Source organism: Zea mays, chromosome 2, assembly GCF_902167145.1.
Source record: "Zea mays cultivar B73 chromosome 2, Zm-B73-REFERENCE-NAM-5.0, whole genome shotgun sequence".
NCBI classification, from domain to species: Eukaryota; Viridiplantae; Streptophyta; class Magnoliopsida; order Poales; family Poaceae; genus Zea; species Zea mays.
This window is the reverse complement of record NC_050097.1, coordinates 80612950-80638568: the sequence shown is the minus strand read 5'-3', so window position 1 is coordinate 80638568 and position 25619 is coordinate 80612950. Positions and strand designations below refer to the sequence as shown.

At 43.4% G+C, this 25619-nt stretch overlaps 1 protein-coding gene and 1 long non-coding RNA gene across 3 annotated transcripts; one reads left to right on the top strand and one right to left on the bottom strand.

Annotated features, from left to right (window-relative positions):
- Positions 1–985: 985 nt before the first annotated feature.
- Positions 986–2567, bottom strand: LOC109944007 (uncharacterized). The gene is made up of 3 exons (XR_002267201.1): positions 1957–2567; positions 1351–1412; positions 986–1247 (listed from the first exon to the last, which is right to left on the bottom strand). It is a non-coding gene; the product is annotated as an uncharacterized lncRNA (long non-coding RNA).
- Positions 2568–9205: 6638 nt separating this feature from the next.
- Positions 9206–25281, top strand: LOC103646618 (probable L-type lectin-domain containing receptor kinase S.7). Of its 2 annotated transcripts, XM_008671329.3 has the most exons (3): positions 9206–10656; positions 24209–24555; positions 24664–25281. In XM_008671329.3, the coding sequence occupies exons 1-3, from the start codon at positions 9312–9314 to the stop codon at positions 25072–25074; spliced, it is 2103 nt and encodes a 700-aa protein (XP_008669551.2). In that variant the 5' UTR covers positions 9206–9311; the 3' UTR covers positions 25075–25281. The 2 variants fall into 2 exon arrangements, with proteins under 2 accessions (XP_008669551.2, XP_020403939.1); XM_020548350.2 differs by having other exon boundaries at positions 24209–25281.
- The last annotated feature ends 338 nt before the right edge of the window (positions 25282–25619 follow it).

The following is a 25619-nucleotide window of genomic DNA, read 5'->3' as shown; positions in this document are numbered from 1 at the left end:
CATATTCTTTGTCATACTAAATTTGTGCACATGCAGTAGAAAACAGATTTTTACGTAATCTACCATAGTGCATATATATATACTACTAGGTATGTGCCCGTGCGTTACCACGAGGCGGGAGAGTGTGGGGAGCGGCGCCTAGGCTACAAATATAATTTTTGTTTATTTCTAAAAGTGAAGCCGTGGTAGCACCAGGTGCCTACATTAGATTCTTAATAGAGTAGTTTAGATTTTCCCTAACTTTTTGGATACTCAAGCATAAATCATTTGATAAGATCTTCTTCAAGAAAGGTATGGAAATGGAGCCTATATTTCTATATAATTCGAAGACCTATATTTTAAAGACCGCAAATCTATAAGATCGTGTCTCAACAGGTTACTCGTATGGTTATTAAACATTGTTTTATAATGTAGATTATATTGTTCGTGGATTGGAGTTTGAAATAGAATAAAATGAGAGATAAGATAAGTAAACTGTTAGAGATAGTCTGTAATCTAAAAGAATTCTATACTAGTTTATCTATTTAACCACATGATGTAGACTAAAATTTGGAGAACTCCTTTTTAATTTTCATCTCCAGCCTTATCGGTGATTCGGTGAAGATACCATCTGCCGTGGGGAATAAAATAATTATGGAATATATTGTTTTTAGTGGGTGGATTAGGGCAATCCTCGATGACAGCGACAGGGGGACTGGATGCACTGCACCTGCTTTTTAATGTACGGGAAATGAGCACAGCTGCTGAGATCTGACATTTGAGAATTGAACCTTTTGAAGTTTAGGTTGTCCCTAACATAAGAATCATGTAAAATAAAAGATTTGCGTTGTATTGTTGACAAACCATTGTGAAATTGGAGGTTGCGATATAGTATTGTCAACATGAGCTTAGATTTCTTAATAGTAGAAGTGTTACTCTATGACAGTAGAAGTGTTATTCTAAATATAGATTTCCTGGCCAAGAAGGAACTAAAGAGGTACAACAATTGCAGCAAAATGTTATGTGCTAGTGTTCCTTCAACAGGATAAGAGAAAAATAACTTCAGGAGATCTATACCAAAAGTGTCACAATCTACATAAATACATAATATAAAGAGCTTAATGGATCATGCCCAGAAATTTCTTTAAAAACTAAAATTGCATCGAGCCTTCCAACTCCAAATGGTAAGCAGTACCTCATGGGTGTAGCTTTTAGGGCACAGTGAAAGCCCTACCGAGTCCCAGATCAGCAATCTTTAGTATTCCCTTCTTGTACACCAGCATGTTTTGTGGATGAATCAAAAAAGTCAAAATGCAATGTTGTACTCATCTGATGAGTTCAGCAATATAAATTAGACAAGAGAAATCCAACCGGTGAAGGATACCATGGCCATGGCAGTGTGCAACTCCTTTGCATAACTGATCCAAGAAATTCTAGAAAGAAGTTAATGAAGTGCATTAGTTCAAAAGAAACTAACGGATGGTGAACTTCTAAACTTGGCAAATGATAGCCAAGAATCAAGAATACAATGTGTGTTGACTAAAGAAGTTCTGAGAGTAAAAGGCAGAAGAAAATGGTTTGTCGTCTAAATGCTTCATTCACTAATCAAAATACAATGTGTTGTGCTAGAACTTTCCTCAAATCACTGGGACATAGCACCAATCAAAGTGGACTGGGGACCAACTTGGGTCCTGACAGATATCATTAACCATTGCAGAGTAGTTTCTTCTAAAACTTAACCCTCTTGTCGGTAATTTGACAAAATGTAAACATAGAGCATCACATCAACTGACAGCTTGCTAAAAAATATAATCAGTACATATTGTTTGATAATTATTGAATCTGAGAACGACACTCCATGATACAGATATAAAAAAAAGTTCACAATACAGATATGGGGGGTTTATCTACAAAAGCAACTTCAGGAAGCCCAATAATTAGTTTTGTTCATGAAATAGAAACATGGTTAATATATACCTTCACTTAGTCCATATTGCATAAACCCGTAGTTTTTTATGGTTGTCTGAGCTTTAGAAAACATAGAATCTTTCAGTAGCCTCAACTTCTGTCAAATGATGCACCATCAGGAAATTTAATATTGTGCAAAAGACAAGTCATCAAACTAATCAGTCACATATGCCAAGCATTTGCATGTGCAAGGGCAATAATTTTACTCATGCCTACAAAATGTAATGTCAAAAACATTTTTTGTGCAAAAGCATCATGAATGAAATAAACATGAAGGAATAGGAGGAAAATGGTATGATTTGAGAAACTAACATGATAACTTTTTCCTATTCATACACATTACAGTCTGACAGTACTATCAATTTCTAAAATCTGCCTTTCTAGCCTAAGTTATTTTTTACATTCACGGCTCAATTCTCCACTTAAGCAAAAAAATGGCATCAATTTACTAAATGAACTGAAAAGAATTAGGAAGAACATATAAGAATAATTGGACTGCAAAAACTTTGAGCTAAGCAAATCATGCAATTAAGTTCACAAATTCAAAGTGATTGAAGGAAGTCCACAAGACCAGACTGGCAAACCTATCAAATTGAATTTCTAAAATAACATTTCTCAAGATAGCTATCTAACCATATGGGGGGATCATAGTTTGCAAAATGACTGGAAGTACCTCCAAGCAGACCAATATCAACTACTGTAATCAGGAAAGAAAAAAACATGAATGTAATCTTCAGCCATGTTGAGGATAAATGAAAAGGACTTAGATTGGACGTGGACGGAGAAGCGAGAATCCTGGGTCACGGTCAGCGTCGCGGACAGGGGGCGGAGGCATGGCGCACCCTGTGGACACCCACACTGCTGTCTTATAGAGTAGTAGTAAATTTGTAGCAATCCAAGTATGGAACAGTGTGAATAACAAAAGCCACGAAACAAATATATGCAGAAAAAGGCCATTTGAAATGTGATACTACATTCGTTCTCGAATATTTGTCGTCCGCTAGTTCATTTTTGAACTAAAACGTGACAAATAAAAAGAACAGAGGGGGTAATATAAAAAGGTAATACCAGTGTAAACTATGTAGCATAAGCAAACTATATGAGTAAACTAAAACCGAAACTATAAAAAGGTAATGCTACGGTAACAAGTATGTCATTTGTGGACAACTGAACATCCCTGCCATATCTTGCCTAGAACCAGTACAATACTGCACGCTTTATATGCTGTTGTAGTAGAAAAATCTGTTTTCCCATATGCAATGTTATTAAAAGTTAGAACATCAAAAGTTGTCCCAATATTTATTCTCTCTTCCAATATACAATATATAGTTTTCAAGCTCTTTCGGTCTTGTGATAATAAAAAGACAGAGCAGGCACGTAAGTTCAGAAAAGCAAGACAAGGGGAAAATGCGGGACAGATAGTGCACAGAAGCTAGTTGAAATAATCCAATGTTCATAAGAATTATCTAAGAAAGAAACAAGTAATGGGCGCTATTGGTCTACCATATGCACAAAGCTTCTTATCTATTTGATTGAGGCAACAAAATATAATAGACAATCATGCTCTCTATCTCAAAGTGAAAATTTAACACATGTAACTTAAAAGGATATGATTATATGAATGACAGGTATGGCTAATGAGATATTTTATAGTTTTCAGGGTTAAGAAGACTGGTTTAAATATGGTAAATAATTAGTAGAGCGCCTACCCAAACTTGCATTCTTTTTCTCCATCTCAACAATACAAGCTAATTTATCATGGACCTGTCAAGAACATATTGCCAGTTTAGCTCCATAGCAAAACATTATCATAAATCATAAAAAAACTATGACAGTCTCTCACATCTGAAAGTTTTTGTGCTGCTTCTTGTTTGAACTTCTTGTTGTACATGAAATAATATAAAAATTAACCTCATAAAGATGCGAATGCTTACAGACTTATGCCATGCTGGTCAGAATTTACCATTCTCGGGGTATACCAGCTTCATCACGAGTCGTGTAGTTGAATGGACCCTTCAGTACACGCCATACTCCTTCATCAAGTCTAATGTTTAAATGAACATTCCATTAGTTGGCATGATCTTGTATAAGCATATATCACACACTATAAAATCACGAGGAGAGCAACCTTGGAAATTATCTCCTGGTTCACGACCCATCATTTGTGCCAAGCTTGTGTCATCTTAATCTCTGGGCCGGTGAACGCCATCCCCATATTTTTTAGTGCAGCACATCAATGGATGAGTCATGTGTCCCAACTGTAACATGTCATTTCAAAATTGATAATGAGTCCATCTTGACAGCAAAAGATAGGACTAACAATAGTTGTTGCATCCAAGGCTTATTGTATTGCAAGAACAATTAAAATAAAAAAGCATCCATCAATGAGAATGAGACCATGCAAGGCCGGCGCGCATGAAGTATGACAAGTATTCCTATAAAATTGAAAAAATTTGAGAAAAGGAAAAGCACAGGAAGGAAAGAAATGAATTGTATGATCTGGTAATTCAGTGACATCTGGATATGCTACTCAACTATATTTTCTAAGTCATGTCATCGGTATTCTTTTATCTTAAGCAAAATTTAGGGAAAAGGCAGAATTAAAACCTGCAACTGATATGTTGATCGATTGGAAGGCCCAATATAGAACTTGGAGTTGGAAGAGTGAATTTGATCCTGGCAAAATTATAACTTAATTGTTTCTTTTCAACAAGTTTTAACTTCATGAAGTTCTTAGGATCCAAGCAGCCTAATGAAAACAACAACACAACAATCAAATTGAGCTATAACGCATTAATCCTGAATTGCAAAAGCAAACTTGAGCACATATAATTTTTGGGTGATAAACAAAAACTGTAATGGATGCCAGGAATAAATTACCATGTCCTACCAACAACTAATACTTATATATGGTTCAGAAGCTATATTCTAAAGAAAATATTGAGAACGCTAGATAATAGGGACAGAAGACATGTCAAACTATTTCACCTGTCGATGAAGGTTATTCAATTCAACATGATCATCATCCACAATGCCTAGCAACCTAATAAGATAACAAGCTGTAAGCAACGATACATTAGTGAATAGAACAAATTAGTAACCAAAAAAATTCACTTTACACATATAAGACATAAAAATCTTTGTCAAGAAGGACTACGTCTAGAAATCTATGTTATCATTAAAGAAATATAATTTCTTCCTTGAGAAACAAACATTAAACACAACTTTACAACAGAGTATGAGGTAGCTGTTGCGACGGTACAAAATAGAATAAGAAAAAACGTTGCACAATCAGTACCTAGAGGATACAGGCGCGCTTGAATGAGATTTTGACTTGTTTCAGTGCACTTCTCTCCCAGTCCAAGGAAATTATCACAGTTTCTGATTGCCAACTCGAGAAGAATCCTTATAGAATATGTGAGCCCATCTGACAGAACAAATGGCCAAATACATGGTAAAATCATTAATATTTTCAGCTAACTCCAACATACAAACCCACAAAGCTATATGAGGAAAAAATAAAGCATCCAATCAAAACGATCATGCCTCTGATTATTAGATCCCGAGAATGTGTCATGATAGGTCCCATCAAATCAAACTCCATGCTTGACCCAGAAAATAGCTGCCTCAGGGATTATTGTACATTTACAGTGAAGGCTAATGATTTCTTCCATTGCTCCACTCTATATATGTGAACTGACGTAATGTTACGCAGGAGACTTGTGGCTGCTTTTGTAGGCAGGAATGGACTCTGGTTTCAGGAGGCTAATGATGAGAACAATGCAACCAGGGAATTGCATCATCTCATCGATGCTCTTCTTTCTTGGCAATCTCCCTAAGCAGGTCCTTCTGCAGCGCCACGTCACACATGACGTGGCTAGTTCAGAAACAAAAGTAAAAATTCTAAATCTCAGAGTATCAGTTGGTACAAGTTGGGGCTATGATGTCAGTTGAAATGATTACAGGAGGGTCCAAAATTTACGCATCAATTGAGCTATCCCAGCAGAGCATTACTTTGTACCATGTGGGGACCATACCCTTTGTTTAGTGTGAGATGCCTATGTTGAAGAGAGGAATTCAGCTATAGTCCCTTTATTTTTCAAGCTGGCAATCTGGTTCTCCTGAAAATTTCATATGCAGAGCTAATGTTCCATGACATATGAAGATGAACAGAAGGGGAACTATAGCTAATAAATCTTACCATCAGTGCCGGTTAGCAGTTTTTTCAAATCAAGGAACTGTTAATATAGACATCTGCATAATAAATGCTATTGCATTATGGAAATATACAGATCAGTTCACCTGTGACCTATCATAGATGAAATGACAAGAACAATGCATGTTTTCACCAGAGCTGAAATTTGATAGCACATGGACTTTCCACCACCAGTTGGCATCAAACAAAAGAGATCAACACCTAATTTTGCTATACAATTAAACCAAACAAGCATCAAGCAACCAGGACCACACTGCTCTTCTTACAACAGAACCAGGTTGTCATCGATGCACCTTTCCTGTTACACAAAGTAAACTGTAGTGAGCTTGAATTCTTTATAGAAACAATGAGCTTCCAGAATTGCACCCTGATAATAAACTGGTAAAAGGGCACTTTTGTTCATGTGCTACTCACCGCGCTGAGTTGAGCGAGGCCTTGGCGATGCAGATGCCATGTCGTTTAGATCTTGTAATGGTGTGAGTTGCTTGACAACTTCATCCATTGATGGGCGAGACTTACTATCACGGGTAAGGCAGTAGTGGCAGATCTGAGCGACCTTTTGCACCCCTTTGACAGAGTAGTTCAGCCCCAAGCGAGGATCTACAAGCTGATAGAGCCTTCGCCGATCATTTAGGTAAGGCCTTGCCCATGCAACCAGGTTCTGCTCCCCCGTAGGCCGCTTCTTGTCCATTGATCTTCTCCCAGTCAACATCTCGAGTAGCACAACTCCGAAGCTATAAACATCACTCTTAGATGTCAAGTGCCCTGAATGATATGCGTAACATGAGTAACAAAACTTGACATATCGACTGCTTAAAGAAAGAATCGTTGAACTAACACTTTTTTATGTTTTTCAGTTTTCATCATGTAGAGCATACAGATCCTATGCAAAGAATACTACGGGATGCATATAGAAGCTATCGTCACATGCATTAGCAAACAAGTATGTGCAATTCCTGAGACTATGGCTAGTCAAACAAACTGAGACAACAGAACTATAGTATGGAAGCGAAATTATAGTACAGAAGCAATCATATGTAACATTAGTTCTATCGCTAAGAAGATTCATTATATAAGTCTACAGCCTTACAGCCTTTACTACATGTATGAATGAAAAACACAGTTTCACTTGAAAGAAGAACACATGGAAAACTCTAAAGGAAGAATGGCACCCCAGCCTTTACTGCAGGGGAAGGGATCGGACCAGGTTCGAGGAGGACACCGACGATGAGGAAGGTGCAGCGTGGCGGCGTGGAACTCATTGGTGCGACCGTCGGTTGACGGGCGAGACGGCGCCGCATCGCCTCCTCCGTTTCTAGGCCAAAAAGAGCGCGTCGGAGGCTCTAATCCAAGAATAGCTGGAGCTAATCCGAGAATAGCTGGAGCTGCTCGTTTTCCCTTACAAGAAGACGAGGGCGGGGGCGAGGCAAGGCGATCGTTTGAGCGGTACCTGTTGCGTGCCTGAGGCGGTGCAAAGTCGTCTTCCTGCATACCGACCGGCCTGCGGCTGGACCTGGACATGGTGAAGGCGGCGGCGTCACCGGTGGGCGCGCACTCGTCACCGTTGTGCCCGACGCACTACTCGTTGCCGTCGTCGACGCTGTCGTCAGAGGTGTCCAACGCCTCATCATCGTCGGAGACGTCGGTGTCGCTCAAGTGGGCTCGCGCGCCGCGGAAGCGGCCCAACCAGGCGTACAACGAGGCCGCCGCATTGCTCGCGTCCATCCACCCCTCCGTCTTCCCCGTGAACAAGAGCCCCAAGACGGCGCCACCGCGCCCGCCGCAGCTCTCCGTGCTCGCGGTGTTCTCGGATTCATGGTTGTCCGCGCTGCAGCTCTTCGTCCTCCAGCATCCTCGCGGGCGTCGTCGTGTGCGGGCCCCCCTGCGCGCTCGCCTACAACTCCCCTTGCGCGCTCGCTTACAGAAGCCCCCTGGTGGCGGCCGAGGAAGGTCGTCCGTGGCGGCGACAGGGGATGGATGACGATGGGCGGGAGGGCATCTGCAGAGCAAGTTTGTAGATGTGGGGCGGGCGGACGCGGGAATCACGACTGGCATCGCGCGGCGCGACGGGGAGGGGGGAGAACGTCGGCAATCCTGGGGGAAGCAGGCCAAATCGGTGGGTGCGAGAACGCCGACAATCTCGGGCTTGCGAGTTGCGGGGAGAGGGGGCGTCGGGCGGAGCCATGGTGTCGTCCGTGGCCGCACCAATTAATAACAGACGACCTTCCATGCGCCATTGAAGGAAGGCCTCGGGCGGGATGCGGCATTGATTGGTGGCCGCGGGCATTGATTGGTGGGTGATTGGTGCGCCATTGAAGGAAGGCCGCAGGCGGGGTGATTGGTGTGCCATTGAAGGAAGGTCGTGGGTGGGTGATTGGTGCGCCATTGAAGGAAGGTCGCGGGGGGTGCACCATTGAAGGAAGGCCGCGTGGGGTGCACCATTGAAGGAAGGCCGCGGGCGGGTGCGCCATCGTTGCGGCAGAACATGCACCACTGTGGACGCCTACAGTAGACCCTTAAGTAGTAGTAGAGATTTGTCATCTTAGATGAAGTTTTAACCAGCCGGTAATTACTGAACGATCTTCGATAGTTACCATGAAATCGTATACTGATACATCAGCTTAGTACCCAGATTAAATTCAAATACGGACTTATGTATTGATACAAAGACAAATATGAAAACCAGACATGTGACGTAGTGTGGGCCTGATTTATATATGCAGGTGTTTGTTTCCAAATTTTAGGGATCTGAGTCTGATGCTCGTGTGGCTCTATGAGTGACGTAACCATGTTCTTGGTTTTCTAGAATAAGGTGGACCTGTATTTCAACAATTTGAAGAGCTAGATAATATGAATCCTCTAGTGAGTTTAGAGGCAGTTGTTGTGTAAGGACGTCGTGTGAGACGCTGTTCTTACAGACTACAGCGCCGGACGAGGGCGGGTCTAGTCAACCAACGGATCGGACGGAGCGCGAGCGGTGCCATGTTCCCATCAGGCATCGGCGGAGTTGATGGGGGCTTAATAATCCGAAGTCGATGCACCAAACCGAAAATAATATGTACTCCAATCCACTCTAAACTTGGAGTACTATTATTACATTATCAGTGGCCGATCATCGCATTAGCTTGTCGTATGAAAGTGTCCAAGCATGTCTTGTCTCCGCATCCTTCTCCTGGTACCGCTGTTCCTCTCGTCGGGAATGTCCGGCTGCTTGGCGTCCTCATCGTCAGCTTCATCAGGATGTAGCTGCGGCGACAGCACGGCCCACGATTTATCTTCCTTCACCAGTGACTCTGCTGCTGAGCTGGTGCTCCTCAAGGACGCCGGGATCAGCAATGGCGTCCTCCATCTCACGGCAGACAGCTCGAGGAACCGCAACAGGTCCGGTGCCGCGCTCATGCCAGGTCCGGTGACGCTGTGGTGCCAAGACCCCGACGACGACGCGGAGGCGAAGCAAGACGCGTCCTTTGAAGCCTCCTTCACCATGGGCATCGTCAGCAATCCATCACCGGACGAGGAAGGTGCCGTGCAGAGGAAAGGAGATGCCGGCGGCGGCGGCGGCGGCCTCGCGCTCGTCATGGTTGCCTCCCTCAACAGCCCAGCGCTCGGCATCCTCGGCCTCAGCAACAACCCTTCCGATCAGGTGTCCTCTTCCTCCGCCAGCAGCGGCTTTGTCACCTTCACGTTCAACACGGTGAAGCTGAAGCAATCCAATGGTGACCCCGACGACAGCAACGGCACCGTCATCAACCTAGACGTTGTTGTCTCCGTCTCCGGTGCCGTTTTTGCGCGCTCACCACCTCTGACTATCACCACCGCCACCGCGACGAATAATCAGGTCGCTATGAAGAACTGTACCGTGTGGATTGACTACAATAATGGTCGCGTATCGATATATGTGGACGTCCAAGGGCGGCCGAAGCCGGACAAAGCCGCCATTGATGGTGTGGCCCTCAACCTCAGTGACCACCTCCCGCAGAGAGCCTTCGTCGGATTACTGGCGTCAACAGACACGAGCACCGAGCTCCACTCCGTCCTCAGCTGGAACCTGCAAGTCAGTCTCCCCGGCGATGGCCCGAGCATGGACTGGAAGGTGATACTGCCGGCGGTTTTGGGCGGGATCACCTTCACGGGAATCATGAACCTTCTCGTTGCCGTGTTCTACTTCAACTCCAAGTACAATAAGCTCAAGATGGAGCTGGTCTTGTCTGAGACTCTCCGGCGGCTGCCCGGCATGCCGAGGGAGTTCAAGCACGCCACGATGAGGAAGGCCACCGACAACTTCCACGAGGCGAGGAGGCTGGGCAAGGGCGGGTTCGGCGCGGTGTACAGGGGCACGCTGCGATCCGCAGGGAAGAACGACGGCGTGACGACGTGCGTGGAGGTCGCCGTGAAGAAGTTCACCCGGGACGAGAACCGGTGCTACGACGACTTCCTCGCCGAGGTCGACATCATCAACCGACTCCGTCATCGGAACATCGTCCCGCTCGTTGGTACGTTTTCTTCATTCAACGGTGAGAGGTTCGCATTTCTTGTCATGCATGCATGTGCGTTGTGTCATTGTGTCATTCACTCACTTAACTCCTTCATCTGGTGACAAGCATGTAGGGGGAAAAAGTCACTATTTTTGACTGAATATATACAGCTAATAGGTACAGTCTGCAGACGCTATTAATGGTCGTATACATGGATAGGGATACATGTCACTTTTCTCCACATTGATAAGGGAGCGAGAACTCAGTAGTAATTTTTACGTATGGTCATGGAGGAGAATTGCAGGTTTTACTGGTTCCTAACAAGGTCATTGTCAACCAGTTCTCGATCTAATTAGGACATGAGACGGGTTTTCGTCGCAGCGAAGTTGGAAAGTCAAAACTGTCGCACATCACATGACGAATAATCGCATGAGTGGGACAGAAATATTGGGCCTACCAATCCTTCCTTTTAACTCCTTGTTATAGAGAATACATGAAATTTATCTAAAGTTTATATATCGCTTCCTCATTTGCACTAGAAAATTATTTAATTGTGCTTCAGTCGGAAAGAACTATTTTAAAGATTTATATCGACTTGATGTAATTTGCTTGAATTGTTTTTTAAAAAAGAACTCCCTTCATCAAAAAATGGAACTGCTTGTGATTAGCATTGATCTAATTAAGTATATGCATGCCCTGTGTTATCATGATTTTATCGTAAATATAAATTGTTTGATTATTGCTCGGTTACTCTACCGTATACATCTTTACTATATTAAAGCACCAGTTTCAACACACCTCACATTTATCTCAAATTAATCCGCTGCACCCCTTCGTGCAGATAAGTAGACATCCTGTTAGCTAGTCAGACCATTTTGTTAAATTAGCGTAAAATGTTAAAAAAGTGGTGCAAAAGGTGGGGTTAGCGTAAAATGTTAAAAAAGTGGTGCAGAAGGCAGGGTTCAAACCAACACCCTGATGGAAGAAGGGTGGATGGAAGACACTAGATGAAGTCATATAACCAGTAGAACATTATGGTCAAGTGTTTTTAATATTGAATATAAATTGTACATATTTATATATGATTTTTTTGTAAAATAAAAAAAATATATAATTGAGCCGAGCATGGTCAGCACTACGGGCTCAGGCTACGGCCTAAGCACGACACAACGCTCGTGCTGGGCTGGCCCAGACACTATTAAATGGGTCGTGCCCTGGGCCGACCTACCATACACAGCCTATTTGGCCATCTATACATCCGCACGATAATAATGGTCCTCGCCTCAGTTGCCGCAACCTCGTTCACTATCCTGCTTATTTTCTCTTTACCCTCATGCCTCCTCCTCCGCGCCACCCATTCTCGCAGAGGGCATGGGAGCAGGCACCTCCTCCCCATATTCGTCCAACACCAGCCCCGATACCGACCCGCGCAATGGGTATTGCACGTCCACGAGGATGTTTCACGGCATGCACACACCATCGTTTTCGCCGGCGTCGGGCGTCCCGTTCGTCTTCCCAGCCTTCGCCCTGTTCTTCGTCTCCAACCTGCTGCCCCCGCCCACGGTCACAACCGTGAGCCGACCGACGCTCGTCGACGTGGGTACAGGCTAGTTGATCTTGCTCCTGGCTTTTCTCCATACGTGCCGCCAAGGAGGACACGGTGGCGCCTGCCACGCTTAGGTTATCTTGCCGATGAGGAGTCCAGATATGAGATATTGGACAACCAAGGCCCGTAGCGCGGCAGCAATCGCTATATGCTGCAGAGTTGGTGGTGATGTTGTGTCGCCTCGGCGGGTCTAGGGCTGGGAAGACACTTGCATTCTCTCGCCCTTCTCGGACTTACACCTGGTGTGGGTGCCTCTCGGTTTGGACATCTGGGCTTCTTTCTCCGCTTGTGTGCTCTCTCCCTGTATGTATCTAGCGATATACTACCCATGTCGCCTATAGATGCCCAGGTCTTCACCGTGTCCTTATCCGGCAACGAACATGCATGACTGTCTCTTCCCTTCCCTTCCTGCTCTACGAAACCTTGGAAGTGGGGGAGGCGAGGGATGAGGGTCCCTGATTTGCTGCCTATGGTACCCGTTCGATGGCTACATCGCATGTCTACATGGGCTTTCCCTTACCACGATATCGAGTCGGTTAGTCAAATAAAAAATAGTATGCGGAGAGCGGAGACAATCAATAAAAAACCTTTAGATTTTTTGGTGAATAGTTTACGTGGGTATTGTTGTGAGCCGTCACAACGCACGGGCAACCGATTAGTTCTACTTAAGTGGGCACTCAATTCTTGATCTACAATAATGAAATCCCAACTTGTTTGGGCTCTACTCTTATTACTTTGCCCTATTTTGATATAAATTACACTTCATGTGCTTCTGTTCTAACTTCTAATTGAATATACATTCCATCTACTATGTGGTTGCATTTTCCAAAACGAATCTTCTTTCTTACAACGTTGAGCAAGATGCCATGCATGTACAACTTTGACCATGTAAATTGTTTGATATAAATAAAGCCAATCACTTTGTTAACAAGTCGCAACATTCAGAAATCAGAATGGATTGCTGTGAAGCTTGAACTGGTTGCCAAGTTGCATTGACACTTGAGTACAGACTGACTGGTTGCCAAACTCAAGTCGTTGTCTTAGTCATGGGGATTATATAAATACAACTTCAAAACACAAGTTTCAGTTTCCTAATGGAAACTGAAATTATGAACTTCTTTGTTAGCATAACAATCCACATCAAAAAATATGTTTGATGACTTTCAGGGGATGATCCAGTCTAACATAGAAAAAATATGATGAAAATATATGGTAACAAGGTACATGCATGCACCATATAAACAGTTTGACACTAGTACAAAGAAGGTCTATAGTAGCGGTTCTAAACCTATTTGCACTGGTGTTTTTTAGCGCCGCCAGTGCTAGGGGCCAATAGAAATCGATATTTTCACTTGCGGTTATTTTCAGCGTAGCCAGTGCTACATGATTTTCTTGGATAATGTAGTTGCACATAGCACAAAATAAATTTTATCCATCAATCCAATTCATATCAAGGCCTAGCTATTAATTATATTGGAGATGAGACCTGTTTAAACTAGAGACATATGAAATAATTGTTTTAGCAAAAAAACTTGTACAATTAGTTTTTTCAAAATTAATATGATACTTTGTTTTTCATTCTCTTCTAGCATATACATAGTTTTAGTTTAATTTGTTGTGCGTGTTCTTTTCCTCATTAACTAATTGGATTGAAATAAAATTTGATCCAAGTATGATTGTTGGCGCAGATCTAGGCGCCAATCACTAGGAGTTGTTCCGCTTGGCGTGCTCTTTGTGGTGGCATGGTCGGTCCACGACCTAGGGTCAGATGGTCCACGACCTGGCGGCAGGAGCATGTTTTCTTGTGTTGAGTCGGACGGTCCGCGCCTCAGGGCGAATGGTCCGCGTGTGCGCAGAGGCGGCGACGTTCGCCAACAGCACTAGGATCTCGCCTCTCGGAAGGGACCACGTCATGGAGGAGTGATCCTAGGGTTTGTCTTAGGATGGCCAGGCCACCCAAGATGTCTCCAGACAACGTAGAATCGAAGAGAGGTAAAGATTGAGATGAAGAAAGCTATGTTACTCGCTAATCCTAGGGCAAAAGTAAAGGAATGGAAGATATATTGATTTGGTTCGATTGTTGATACCCGCAATCGGCCATACCCCTTCATATATATAAGGGGAGGTCTAGACCTGTTCCTAGGCGTTCCCCAACAGAATACACGAGTTTAGATGGATAAACATGTGTGGAAAAGGGGTTAATCATGCTTGATCTAATCTAATCGCGGACTGTCGCGCCTAAGGGTGATCTGTTCGTGGCCCAGTTTGTCCAGCCACAGAGTCGAACCGTCCGGTCGCGCCCAGTGCCACAAATGCTGCTCAACAGATGCCCCTACCTTTTGGGAATGTTAAACGAACCAAAAGCACTGGCACATACTGTAATCAACTCGATGTGAAAACACCAGTTTTCATAAGCATCTTGCCATAAACTAAGATAATATTGCTTCAAGAAGCAACCGTTTAGTGCATTGGTTAACATGTAGGCATTACCAGATATTACTTATCCGATTTTGTAAGGCCCTTCCCACCTTGGGGACCATTTGTCGAACTTCCGGACTCTGCTTCTTAGCGGCAAGATGGTCTTCCACACTAGGTCTCCAAGTTAGAACGACTTAGCCTTAACCTTCTTGTTGTAAGCTTTGGCAACAATGATCTTGTCCTTCCTGATCTCCCTTAGAGCCACAAATCTCTTGTCGATCACCTCATCAATATTATCCATCATCACATCAAAATAATCACAGACAGCTAGATCATTCTGCCTGGCGAACCTGATAGCATTTAAGCTAATCTCCACAGGCAAAACAACTTCATGTCCACAAACAAGCTCAAAAGGGGAAACTTTAGTAGCACGGTGCTTAGATATTATATGATCCCATATAGCCTCAGACAAAATCTTATGCCAATTTGTAGGATGATCAGATATCTTCTTCTTAGTATGGCTAATCAATGTCCTATTGCTAGATTCGGCCTGTCCATTGGCCTGAGTATAATATGAGGATGAATTAAACAATTTGATCTTATATGATTCAGCAAAATCACGTACCTCTCTTGACATAAAAGAATTACCCTGATCTATAGTTAAAGTTCGGGGAATGTCGAATCTAAGAATAATTTTCTTAGTTATAAACTCAATCACTTCCCTATGTGTCTGTTCTTCAGGGAAATGACTTTAGTCCATTTGGTGAAATAATCTGTGGCAACTAACACAAATGGGTGCCCTGAAGGGTTAATTTCTCCTACAAAGTCCAAACCCCATCCTCTAAAAGGCCATGGTTTGATAATAGGATGTAGTTCGGTTGTAGGAAATAATTGCAGATCGCCAAACTTCTGACATACTTGACACCCTTTGTAGTACTGAAAACAATCAGCTATCATGTCAGGCCAATAGAAGCTAGATCTCCTCAATAGCCATTTCATCTTTGGAGCTGATTGATGGGTACCACAAATCCCTTCATATACTTCAGCCATATATAACATAACATCATTAGGGCCCAAGCACTTAAACAAGACATCACTAAGAGTTCGGCGATAAAGTTCATTATCAACTAAAATATACTTGAAAGTTGTACGTCAGATGTTTCTATCTGTCGTAATGCTGAGATCACATAGGTAGTTGATTAAAGGCGTCCTCCAGTCAATCGCATCGGTTGTGTTGTCAGTCGAATTGATAAAGGTGATGTCTCTATTGTTGCTGAACGGTCTGAACCTATTGCGGACGGTTTGGCGACCTAGCCCGGACAGTCTGTGACTTGGGTACTTGGAACAACACCGGTTATCAGACTTTCAGAATTATGGAATGTTCCTCGTTTTATCTGATAACCTGATGCATCTTGTGCCAAGCCGTTAGCTCTACAGTTCTCAGCTCTAGATATATGTTGAATGCTGAATTCGTCAAAAGATCAGATTATGTCACAACACCTCTCAAGATAACCATTTAAAGTACCATCTAAACATTGATATTCCTCTAAAATTTGTTGGACGACCAGCTGAGAATCACTAAATACCTTCACATGTTTCATTCCCATGTAATCTAAAAGTTCTAATCCGAACAAGAGAGCTTCATATTCAGCTTGATTGTTAGTGTAGTAAGCTTTCAATTGGCTAGAGAAGTCAAAAGTGGAATTCCTTGGTGAAACAAGAACAATGCCAATCCCTTGCCCTTCATTGCAGACTGAACCATTAAAATATAGAGTTCAGGGAGTAATAGTAAGGTATGACATGTCTAGCTCATGAGTATCACCAATCTGATGTTCTACGATAAAACCAACTATAACCTAGCCTTTCATAGATTTTAATGGTTCATATGCTAAGTCATATTCTATAAGTGCATAAGCCCATTTGCCAATTTTACCACTCATGATTGGATTTTGCAGCATGTATTTAATCACATCGGTTTGATAAGAAATGATGCAAGAACTAGACAGTAGATGATATCTAAGTTTGGTGCATGCATAAAACAAGTATAAGCACAATTTCTCAACAAAGGTGTACCTCGTTTCAACATCCACCAATCTCCGACTCAAGTATGTCACAACATGCTCCTTTCCTTTAACCTCCTGAGTCAGAACAACTACAATAACTTTATCTTCGGCAGCGATATATAACCTAAAAGGTTTCTCAATCTTTGGTGCTTTCAATACTAGAGCCGAAGACAAATAGTTTTTAATAAGATCAAAAGCTTCTTGTTGCTCTGCATCGCAAGCGAAATCGGCATTATTTTTAAGCCGAGGAATAGGAGTGAAAGCATCAACTTTCCTAGCTAAGTTAGAAACGAACCTTCGCAAATAATTCACTTTGCCAAGAAACTTTTACATCTCAAGTTTATAAGTCGGAGCCCCCATATTCCGAATGGACTTAATTTGGTTGGGATCTATCTCTATGCCATGCTCATGAATAATGAATCATAAGAACTTGCCAGCCGACACCCCCAAAAGTGCACTTGTGTGGCACTATAAAACAACCACCCCTTTAGCAATGCATATATGTATTGCAAAAAGTTCATATATACGTTGCTAAGGTATATACCAACTCACATTTATGTGTTGCCTATACTGCCATTGCTAGGATCTATAACAACACTTATACATGTGTTGGTAAAACCAAGAGTTAAGCGTTGCCATGCCACAACAGATATCCGGGGACTATAGTAACGCTTCCATGTGTAGCAAGAAATGAACCAGGTAATAAATATTATTATTACAATAATTTAATTTGAATACAAATGTAGTCAATGTAGATGAAAATTTATATATTATACCAAACCCATACACAAACTATAAACAAATATATTTATTATTTAGAAATAAATTCTTAAATTACAATAGTATCCACATACATCGTCATTTTTCTTGTTCCGTACAAAGATTGTAAGGGGGAAATAGTATCAAAGCCATATTGAAATCTACCACCTCTCCATCCTCCATCTCTAGTGCAACAAACTCTTCACTGATTTGTGTTCATCCGTTCTTAGTCAACTAATTGAACTTGCTTCACAGTACTTCTTGGTGATAAGAATACACCAATACAAAGGATGCATCCAACTTCTTTGTCAATCGTGGTAGTTTCAAGATGCAAAGTTTGTAAGTTTTTTTTTGCCTTCTTTACTTCCTTCAATTCATCCATATATTGCTAGTTGTAGTGCTACCTGAGTTATTATATGTATCCATTCACATAGAGAAACAGTTAGATTAAGTATAATCAGATGTCTACCTCCGTAAATGACAATCTACAATAGTAAAAAGATCAACTTAAACAGTAGTCAAAGATGCTATGAAATTATGGTTGTCCAAAATTTATTTTCAAGTGCTAGTGACCACTACTGTTAGCTTTAAGGAATTGAACCGGTTAACAGTACAAATATGTTTCAAGCCAGCCAGGGCACTACAATTAAACAAAGGTTACTGCAAAATTCAACAGTCATTGCACTTATTAAGAACAAACAGATCTCAAGCACTCCATTCAAAGCCACAAAAATTTGGAGAAAGATGAACCATAACAACTTTTAAGGTTGAGATTTTTTATCTTAACTAGTTGAAGCCCACACTTACATAGAAACCAACTGACAACACACTTTTATATCATTGTGGCAATCGTTGATTAGCTCAATGGTTTGTTGAAGAACATTAAGATTAATAGCTGCACAACATACAAAATCACTCACCCATTGTCCCAAACAATGTGAGCGTAGTACTTGGCAAGTTTCTCACAGTTCACAATTGCATCCCCTTTTGACGTTCACATATCTGCCATGCAACATAACATGGTCATATACTATGGAAACCAACCTGTAGAACTAGAAGGTCTCCTACATAACTGGACTAGAAAGAAAGACTACACACATCCATGTAACATATGTACCCTATATCACACCAAGAGTATTCTTAAACAGATTAAGGTGAACCTATCCAACAAATCGAAACAGAAATCATAGAAATTGGATCTACCATCGTGTACCTCACAAAATTATTAGTAGTCAAGACATCAACCACAAAAAGAAATAAAGTCATCTTTGAAGAGGGTCTGGAAGAAATTTCACCAGATCAACGCCATGGACCTCTAGATCCACATCATGTACCACCTCGAGGTCATCATGTACCACATCATTCACACAGCTACAAAAGCTCATATAAGTACTTAAATAACAAGCTTATATGAAATTGATTATTCTAACTGGGCAAACAAACAATATTATCAAGTATCAACCTCCCCTTCCAAACGATTTTAAAGCATGATGCAACTCCAAAAATTAAGTACACTTGCCTCTGTTTCTATTTCTTTGTGACCAATATCTCCAATGGTGTGTACATAGCGTCCAGATGAATCAATTGTAACCCATGATAAGTGTTGTCAGGTAACAAAAATACTATGGATGACACTTGCAACACATGACAAATGTTGTTAGGCGACATAAATACTACGAATGACCCTTGCAACGCATGACAAATGTTGCCAGGTAATTTGGATATTCTACGGATGACACTTGCAATGCATGGTAAACGTTGCCGGTTCATTTTCTTTCAGCATATAAATGTGTGTATTGCTAGCATCCATTGCCACCTAATTTCTTCCAACGCATAAACTATTTTGTTGCTATGTATGTGTTGCTATAGGGGTGTTTGTGTTGTAGTGTGGGTTCATTTTTAGACCATACCGACACATCTTATTAGAGGCTTTACACAAATCAGCTATATGAGAATCAAATTCATCCGATTTGAAAACTATATCATCAATGTAAACTTCCACAATGTTTTATAACAACACATGAAATATCAAATTCAGTGCCCTTTGATAAGTAACACCAACATTTTTTAAACCAAATGTCATAACAACCCACTCGAATAGCCCAATAAAACATGGATATATAAAGGTTGTTTTAGATGCATCTTCCTCAGCCATAAAGATTTGATTATATCCAACATTACCATCAAGAAAGCTAATAACTCTATTTCTTGATGCGTTATTAATTAACATGTTGGCTATAGGCATAGGGTATTTATCTTTAGGAGTTGCTCTATTTCAATTATGAAAGTCAATGCATACTCTGAGGTTACCTGAAACCTTCTTTTCCACCTGCACAATATTAGAGACCCATTCCGCATATCTACAATGCACAAGGCCTAATAAAGTTAGCTTCTAAGAGCCGCTGAATTTTGTCCTCAATCCTAGCAAGTAAATCTAGACAAAATGACCTTGGTCCTTGCTTGAAGGGCCTGAAACCTAGCTTAATTGGTAATCGATGCTCCACTAGCTCTCGACTTAGTCCTGGCATTTCAGTATAGCTCCACACAAAGTAATCAGAGTATTATTTTGATAAACCGAACATCTTACTCCTAGGATCGGCTTCTAGGGTCTTGTTTACAAAAGTCTGCCTTAAGTTCTAACATTTCTTATGTCAACATCCTCCAAATGATCAGCCGATGTAAACCCGTGTCCTAACTTGTCAAAGTCTCTAAACTCTTCTGTTGTGCTTATCGGAGGGGAGTTTGAGGCTTCCTATGTGGCTACGGACCGTACAACTATGAAGGCCAGACCGTCCACGATAGTGGCTACATACTGAGGCGTCCTCTAGTGGCCCTCGGACTATCTGGCCCTATGGGCCTGACTATCCGCGATAGCAGCCTCGCACTACGACGCTCTCTACTCGCCATCAGACTATCCGACCTCTATAGTCGGACCGTCTGCGATGGCGGTCTTGCGCTGCGGCGGTCCCTAGTGGCCATCAAATTGTCCGGCCTTAGGGACCGGACTGTCCGCGATAGCAGCCTTGTACTATGGCGCTCTCTGATGTACTTCGGACTGTACAACCTCTGGGGTCGGACCGTCCACGACCTGACATGTACTTTTGGGTTTGAGCATCATTTCAACTTTATTTATGATTTAGCCGATTCTCCATCGGATCTAGCATTATAGGGATGAAGCCTTTCTTGTTTACACTTATAAACTGATAATCAAAAAAAATCAACCCCTGTGAGACATGTGGCAGTCGCATAGGTCCAAAGTACGGGAGCATCGGCTAAAGCAATACAAGCCGATGCATCTGCATGTACCTTTTCTACGTCATCACCTACCCATTGCAACAACATCTGCTGTAAAGTAGAAGGTGTACGTTGATTTGCATGAATCCAATCTCTTCCCAAGAGGACTATAATTCCTGTCTACTTCGGCGATAAAGAAAGCAACATCAAGGGTCTTTGTCCCGGTGGTTAACTCAATGGACGTGACACCCTTGGCCTTGATAGGACTGTCGCTCCCAACACCGTTGAGCGTCATATTAGTCCTGATCATATTATTGTTCTGCTTGCCTAATTTTCTATACAACGAATAAGGCTTTAAATTCACGACTGCCCCAACATCTACCAGCATCCTGGAAATCGATATTCCATCAACATGACAGCACACAAAGATTGGTTTTAAGTGGTTAACTGATTCCTTTAGTTTGGTGAAGATTGTCTCTTTAGGACCAAAATCGAACTGAGCAACTACAGGTTCATCGTTGTCGATAATAGTGTAATCGGCTGAAAATGTAATTATATTAACATCCATACTGGGTGCTCGGGCGAAGCTCCATAGTCGAACAGGTCTCCACATAGTAGGTCATCCTCTTCGATGTTGTCCTCATCCATAGGCGTTGGTGTGTCCTTGGATGCCTCCTGGTGAGGCACGAATGGTCTAGGCATAAGGGTTAGACAATCCATGCTAGGTTCGGATGGTCTGGCTACTGGATCCGAACTGTCCATGGTACCTGCAGGGAACTGTATATGTGTTTCTTTGTTTTCTATTTTTGTGGCTACTTGAGTCGCTTCGATGGCCTTTGGTTTTCACCTCTTTTGTGGTAGTGGGTACTGTGGATGTGTATAATTGAATATTTCTTCGCCTCATTTTTCCTGCTCTCCTTTGCTCTCAAACGCTACAATTTGCGCTTTTGAGAACGTGTTAGTCCCGATGGGCACCATCGAGGCATGGAGTATTTTGGGTCAGATGTTTTACTAGTTGGTCCTATGTCTTTCGCCTTTTTTTACCGATTCACCAAAAATCATTGGTCCTTCGTTATTTCCTTGTATGATGATGTCTGTTGTGCCTATCTTGATAACATCCTTGTTGGTTGTTCCTTTAGCATTGGTAGCTTCAATTGTGGACACTTTTTCTCTATGCCTCCATGCTGGATCAGTCGGTCTTAGTGCCCGAGTGTTCCAGCAATCTTGTTGTTTCTATGTCTGATGACCAGACTGAGGCGAACTCAATTGGTCTTGCACTGATGGAACTAACATGTGAAACACAGAAACCTAGGGTGCCCCAAGCAGGATGATGTGGCATCTCATATGCATTTGGTGGCATGCCCACATTTGATTTGGCACATATGGTGGTGGTAGGTATGCATAATGATATGCCACAGGTGCATACTAGGGTGGAGATGTCCATGTAGATATGTTGGGTACGAACTGGACATTATTTTGGGATGACCCAACTGACTTTACTTGCCCTTCCTAGGACGGTGAGTGTGGTCGCTTTGCTGGTCGATCATGGGGACTAGCCCTTTTCTTAACATATTTAGATAATAATGGATCAAAAGATGGGCTAGCTTTAATCAGTCGATCTGACACTTTAGCTGTATTTATCTTCCACGTACCAATTTCTGGTCGTCGTGGTTCGAAGGTATGAGGTTGTTGATGCTCCTGCGTGTTGTCGGACCGTCTGCAAAGCCCGTGCGGACCATCCGACCGTCTGCACCTATGTGTTGGACTGTTTTGCTCCTCATACCCTATCGCGGACCGCACATATAGCCGAACAGTTCAAGCATGTCTATTGTCCCCGACGCGGTCTTCGATGGCTCGTCATGGGGGACAGAGCCAACCGTCGCTGGGCCGGACCGTCTGGTCTCAGGCCTAGACTGTCCGGTTGTGCGCAAGGGCACGAGTTGTTCCCGTATAGAGGTGGAGGATGTGGTTGGCCGTTATAGGAGTTCATCGGCATCCTAATGAGGCTGGGATTGGGCATGCCCATTTGCAGCCAATGAATCTTGTGGGTATTCTTTGGTTTCGACCTCATGCAATGGAAAATTAGTAATGGGTGATATACCAAATGCACGCGCTTGCCTCCTAAAATCTTCTTGCACAACACCTAAGATTTGTTGCATCTGTTCCTATTGTTCTTCTTCGTAAGATCGAAGAGCTTGGATGCCATCAGATTTACTTACAGTGGGTTTAAGTGCAGCGGGTCAAAGATTCGACAGGTTGAATCCCCTCTATCGGACGAGGATCTGGTTTCAGTAGACCTTGAAATCAGCCAAGAATAGCTCATCGATTTCTGCCTGCATCTTTTTTCCTAGCGTCTTTCCAGCCTCTAAAATTCCTCAACCGACAGACCATCCGTAGTCGGTTTGATGATATTCCATGTAGAGATATCGGAGTTATCCCTTGGACTGGTTATATGGGGCCGATCAGATAGATCCAACGTCAGTCTCCCCAGCGGAGTCACCAAAAAGTGCGTTGGCGCGGATCTGGACGTCAATCACTGGGAGTTGTTCTGTTTGGTGGGCTCTCTACGGCGGCGTGGACGGTCCGCGACCTAGAGATGGACGGTCCTTGACCTGGCGGCAGGAGCGGGTTTCCCTGAGTCAAGCCGGACGGTACATGCCTAGGGGCCGGACGGTCCGCGTGTGCGCAGAGGCGGCGGCGTTTGCCAACACACATGAATCTAGCCTCTCGGGAGGGACCCCGTCAGGGAGGAGTGATCCTAGGGTTTGTCTTGGGATCGGAGGTCACCAAAGACGCCTCTATACGACATAGAGTCGAAGAAAGGTGAAGACGGAGTTGAAGAAAGCTACGTTATTGGCTACACCTAGGGCAAAAAAGTAAAGGAACAAAAGATCTATTGATTTGGTTTGATTGTTGATGCCGCACTCGGTCGTACCCTTCATATATATATAACTGGGATGTTTGGACTCCTCTCTAGACATTCACAACAGAATCTACGAGTTTAGATGGATAAACACACGCGGAAAAGGGGTTAATCACGCCTGATCTGATCTAATCGTGGACCGTCCACGCCTAAGAACGGATTGTTCGTGGCGCGTGCTATCCGGCCACACAAACGGACCGTCCGGCTATGACAAGTGCTACAAATGGTGCTCAACAATCATAAAAAGAAAAAAACTGAGATAAACAACCACCTGTGAAATCGTGCATCGTTCCTTGCTGACAATATAAACCCAGCTGCATGCATTAGAAAACCACAGTATATATAGAGTTGATTAATGAGACCAAAATTGCAGAGTCCAAGCTGTAGGCCAGAGATAAACTTTCTTGGAATTGTAAAGAGCAGTAGATCGATTGCCATTCTCCTTTTGTGCAAATTAAACATTAGCTCATTTAAGTTTCACACCCCTTACCCCTACAAATATTCTGGATCCATGCATGCTAGCAATTAATCATGATTTTGATCACGTATTTTAAAGTCTTTTCCCAGGTTGGTGCTACGAGAAAGGAGAGCTCCTACTTATCTACGAGTACATGCCCAACGGCAGCCTCGACCATCACTTGTTTCCCAACAAGGAGCACCAAGGTCGCATCCTTGGATGGACTACCCGCTACGGCATCATTGCCGACGTAGCTGCGGGGCTTCACTACGTCCACCACGAGCATGAGCATATGGTGCTCCACCGCGACATCAAAGCCAGCAACATCATGCTGGACTCCACCTTCCACGGCCGCCTCGGCGACTTCGGCCTCGCGCGCATCGTGGGCTTCGACAAGAACTCCTACACCGACCTCGGCGTCGCCGGCACCTGGGGCTTCATCGCGCCAGAGTACTCGGTGAGCCGCAAGTCCACCCGCAAGACAGACATCTACGCGTTCGGGGTGCTGACCCTTGAGATGGTCACCGGGAGGCGGGCTCTCAGCACGTTCCAGGACACGTTTCAGGTGCTCACTGACTGGGTTTGGAGGCTTCACCGGGAAGGAAGACTGCTAGAAGCAGTCGACAGAAACGCCATCTCCACACAGGAGTACGACGCCGATGGCGCAGCCAGGTTGCTGCTCCTTGGGTTAGCCTGCACCAACCCCAACCCGCTGGATCGTCCTAGCATGGCCGAGGTGGTGCAGGTCGTCTCCAAGTCGGTGCCGGCGCCCGACGTGCCACCTGAGAAGCCAACGTTTGTGTGGCCACCAGATGAACGGGTTCCTCGAAGCAGCTTCGATGACATCACGGAGATGATGAGTGATCTCCATGAGAGTCATCGTTGGGAGGAGACGTCAAGCAGTGATGCGCTGGCTGCAAGCGCCATCATCAGGCGCAAGGCATGGGCTGAGTCGGTTGAGTTGTACTGTCTGTGACTTGTGACCGGCAAAGAGTCACCTGAATTTATGGGCATAAAATTTATTTTCTAAATACCTATGAAAATTCAGATGTTACTCTTTTTTTTCTCTCCTAATTTATTTTATCCTTGTTTGAGAAAAGACGGTTATTTCAGGAATGTGTATAAGGTTCAAGTATAAAACCTCATGGAAGTTATAAAATGTTGCATCATACTTTGGAGCTTATATTATATCTTTTGCTTGATGTGCATCTTTTGATCTATGAATCTTTGATCGAATTTGAATTCAAGTAATAGGAAGAAGAGAAGACAAGATAAAAGGAAGAAAGCCTCACAGCCAACCTTGGCCACCCTCAGGCCAGCCCTAGCCAGCCATGGCTAGGCCCAGCTGGCCACAGCACCGGACCTTGCCGGCCTTGGCTTGGCCCAGCTATGCTCGCGCCACCCCGCCCTAGCCCCACCATCCAGGGGCCCATCCCCTAACAGCCCCCGCACCCACACGGTAGTAGGCAGTGCCCGCCCCCTCCTCACGTCCTTGCCACTTTCAAACCTCCTCCCCATGCC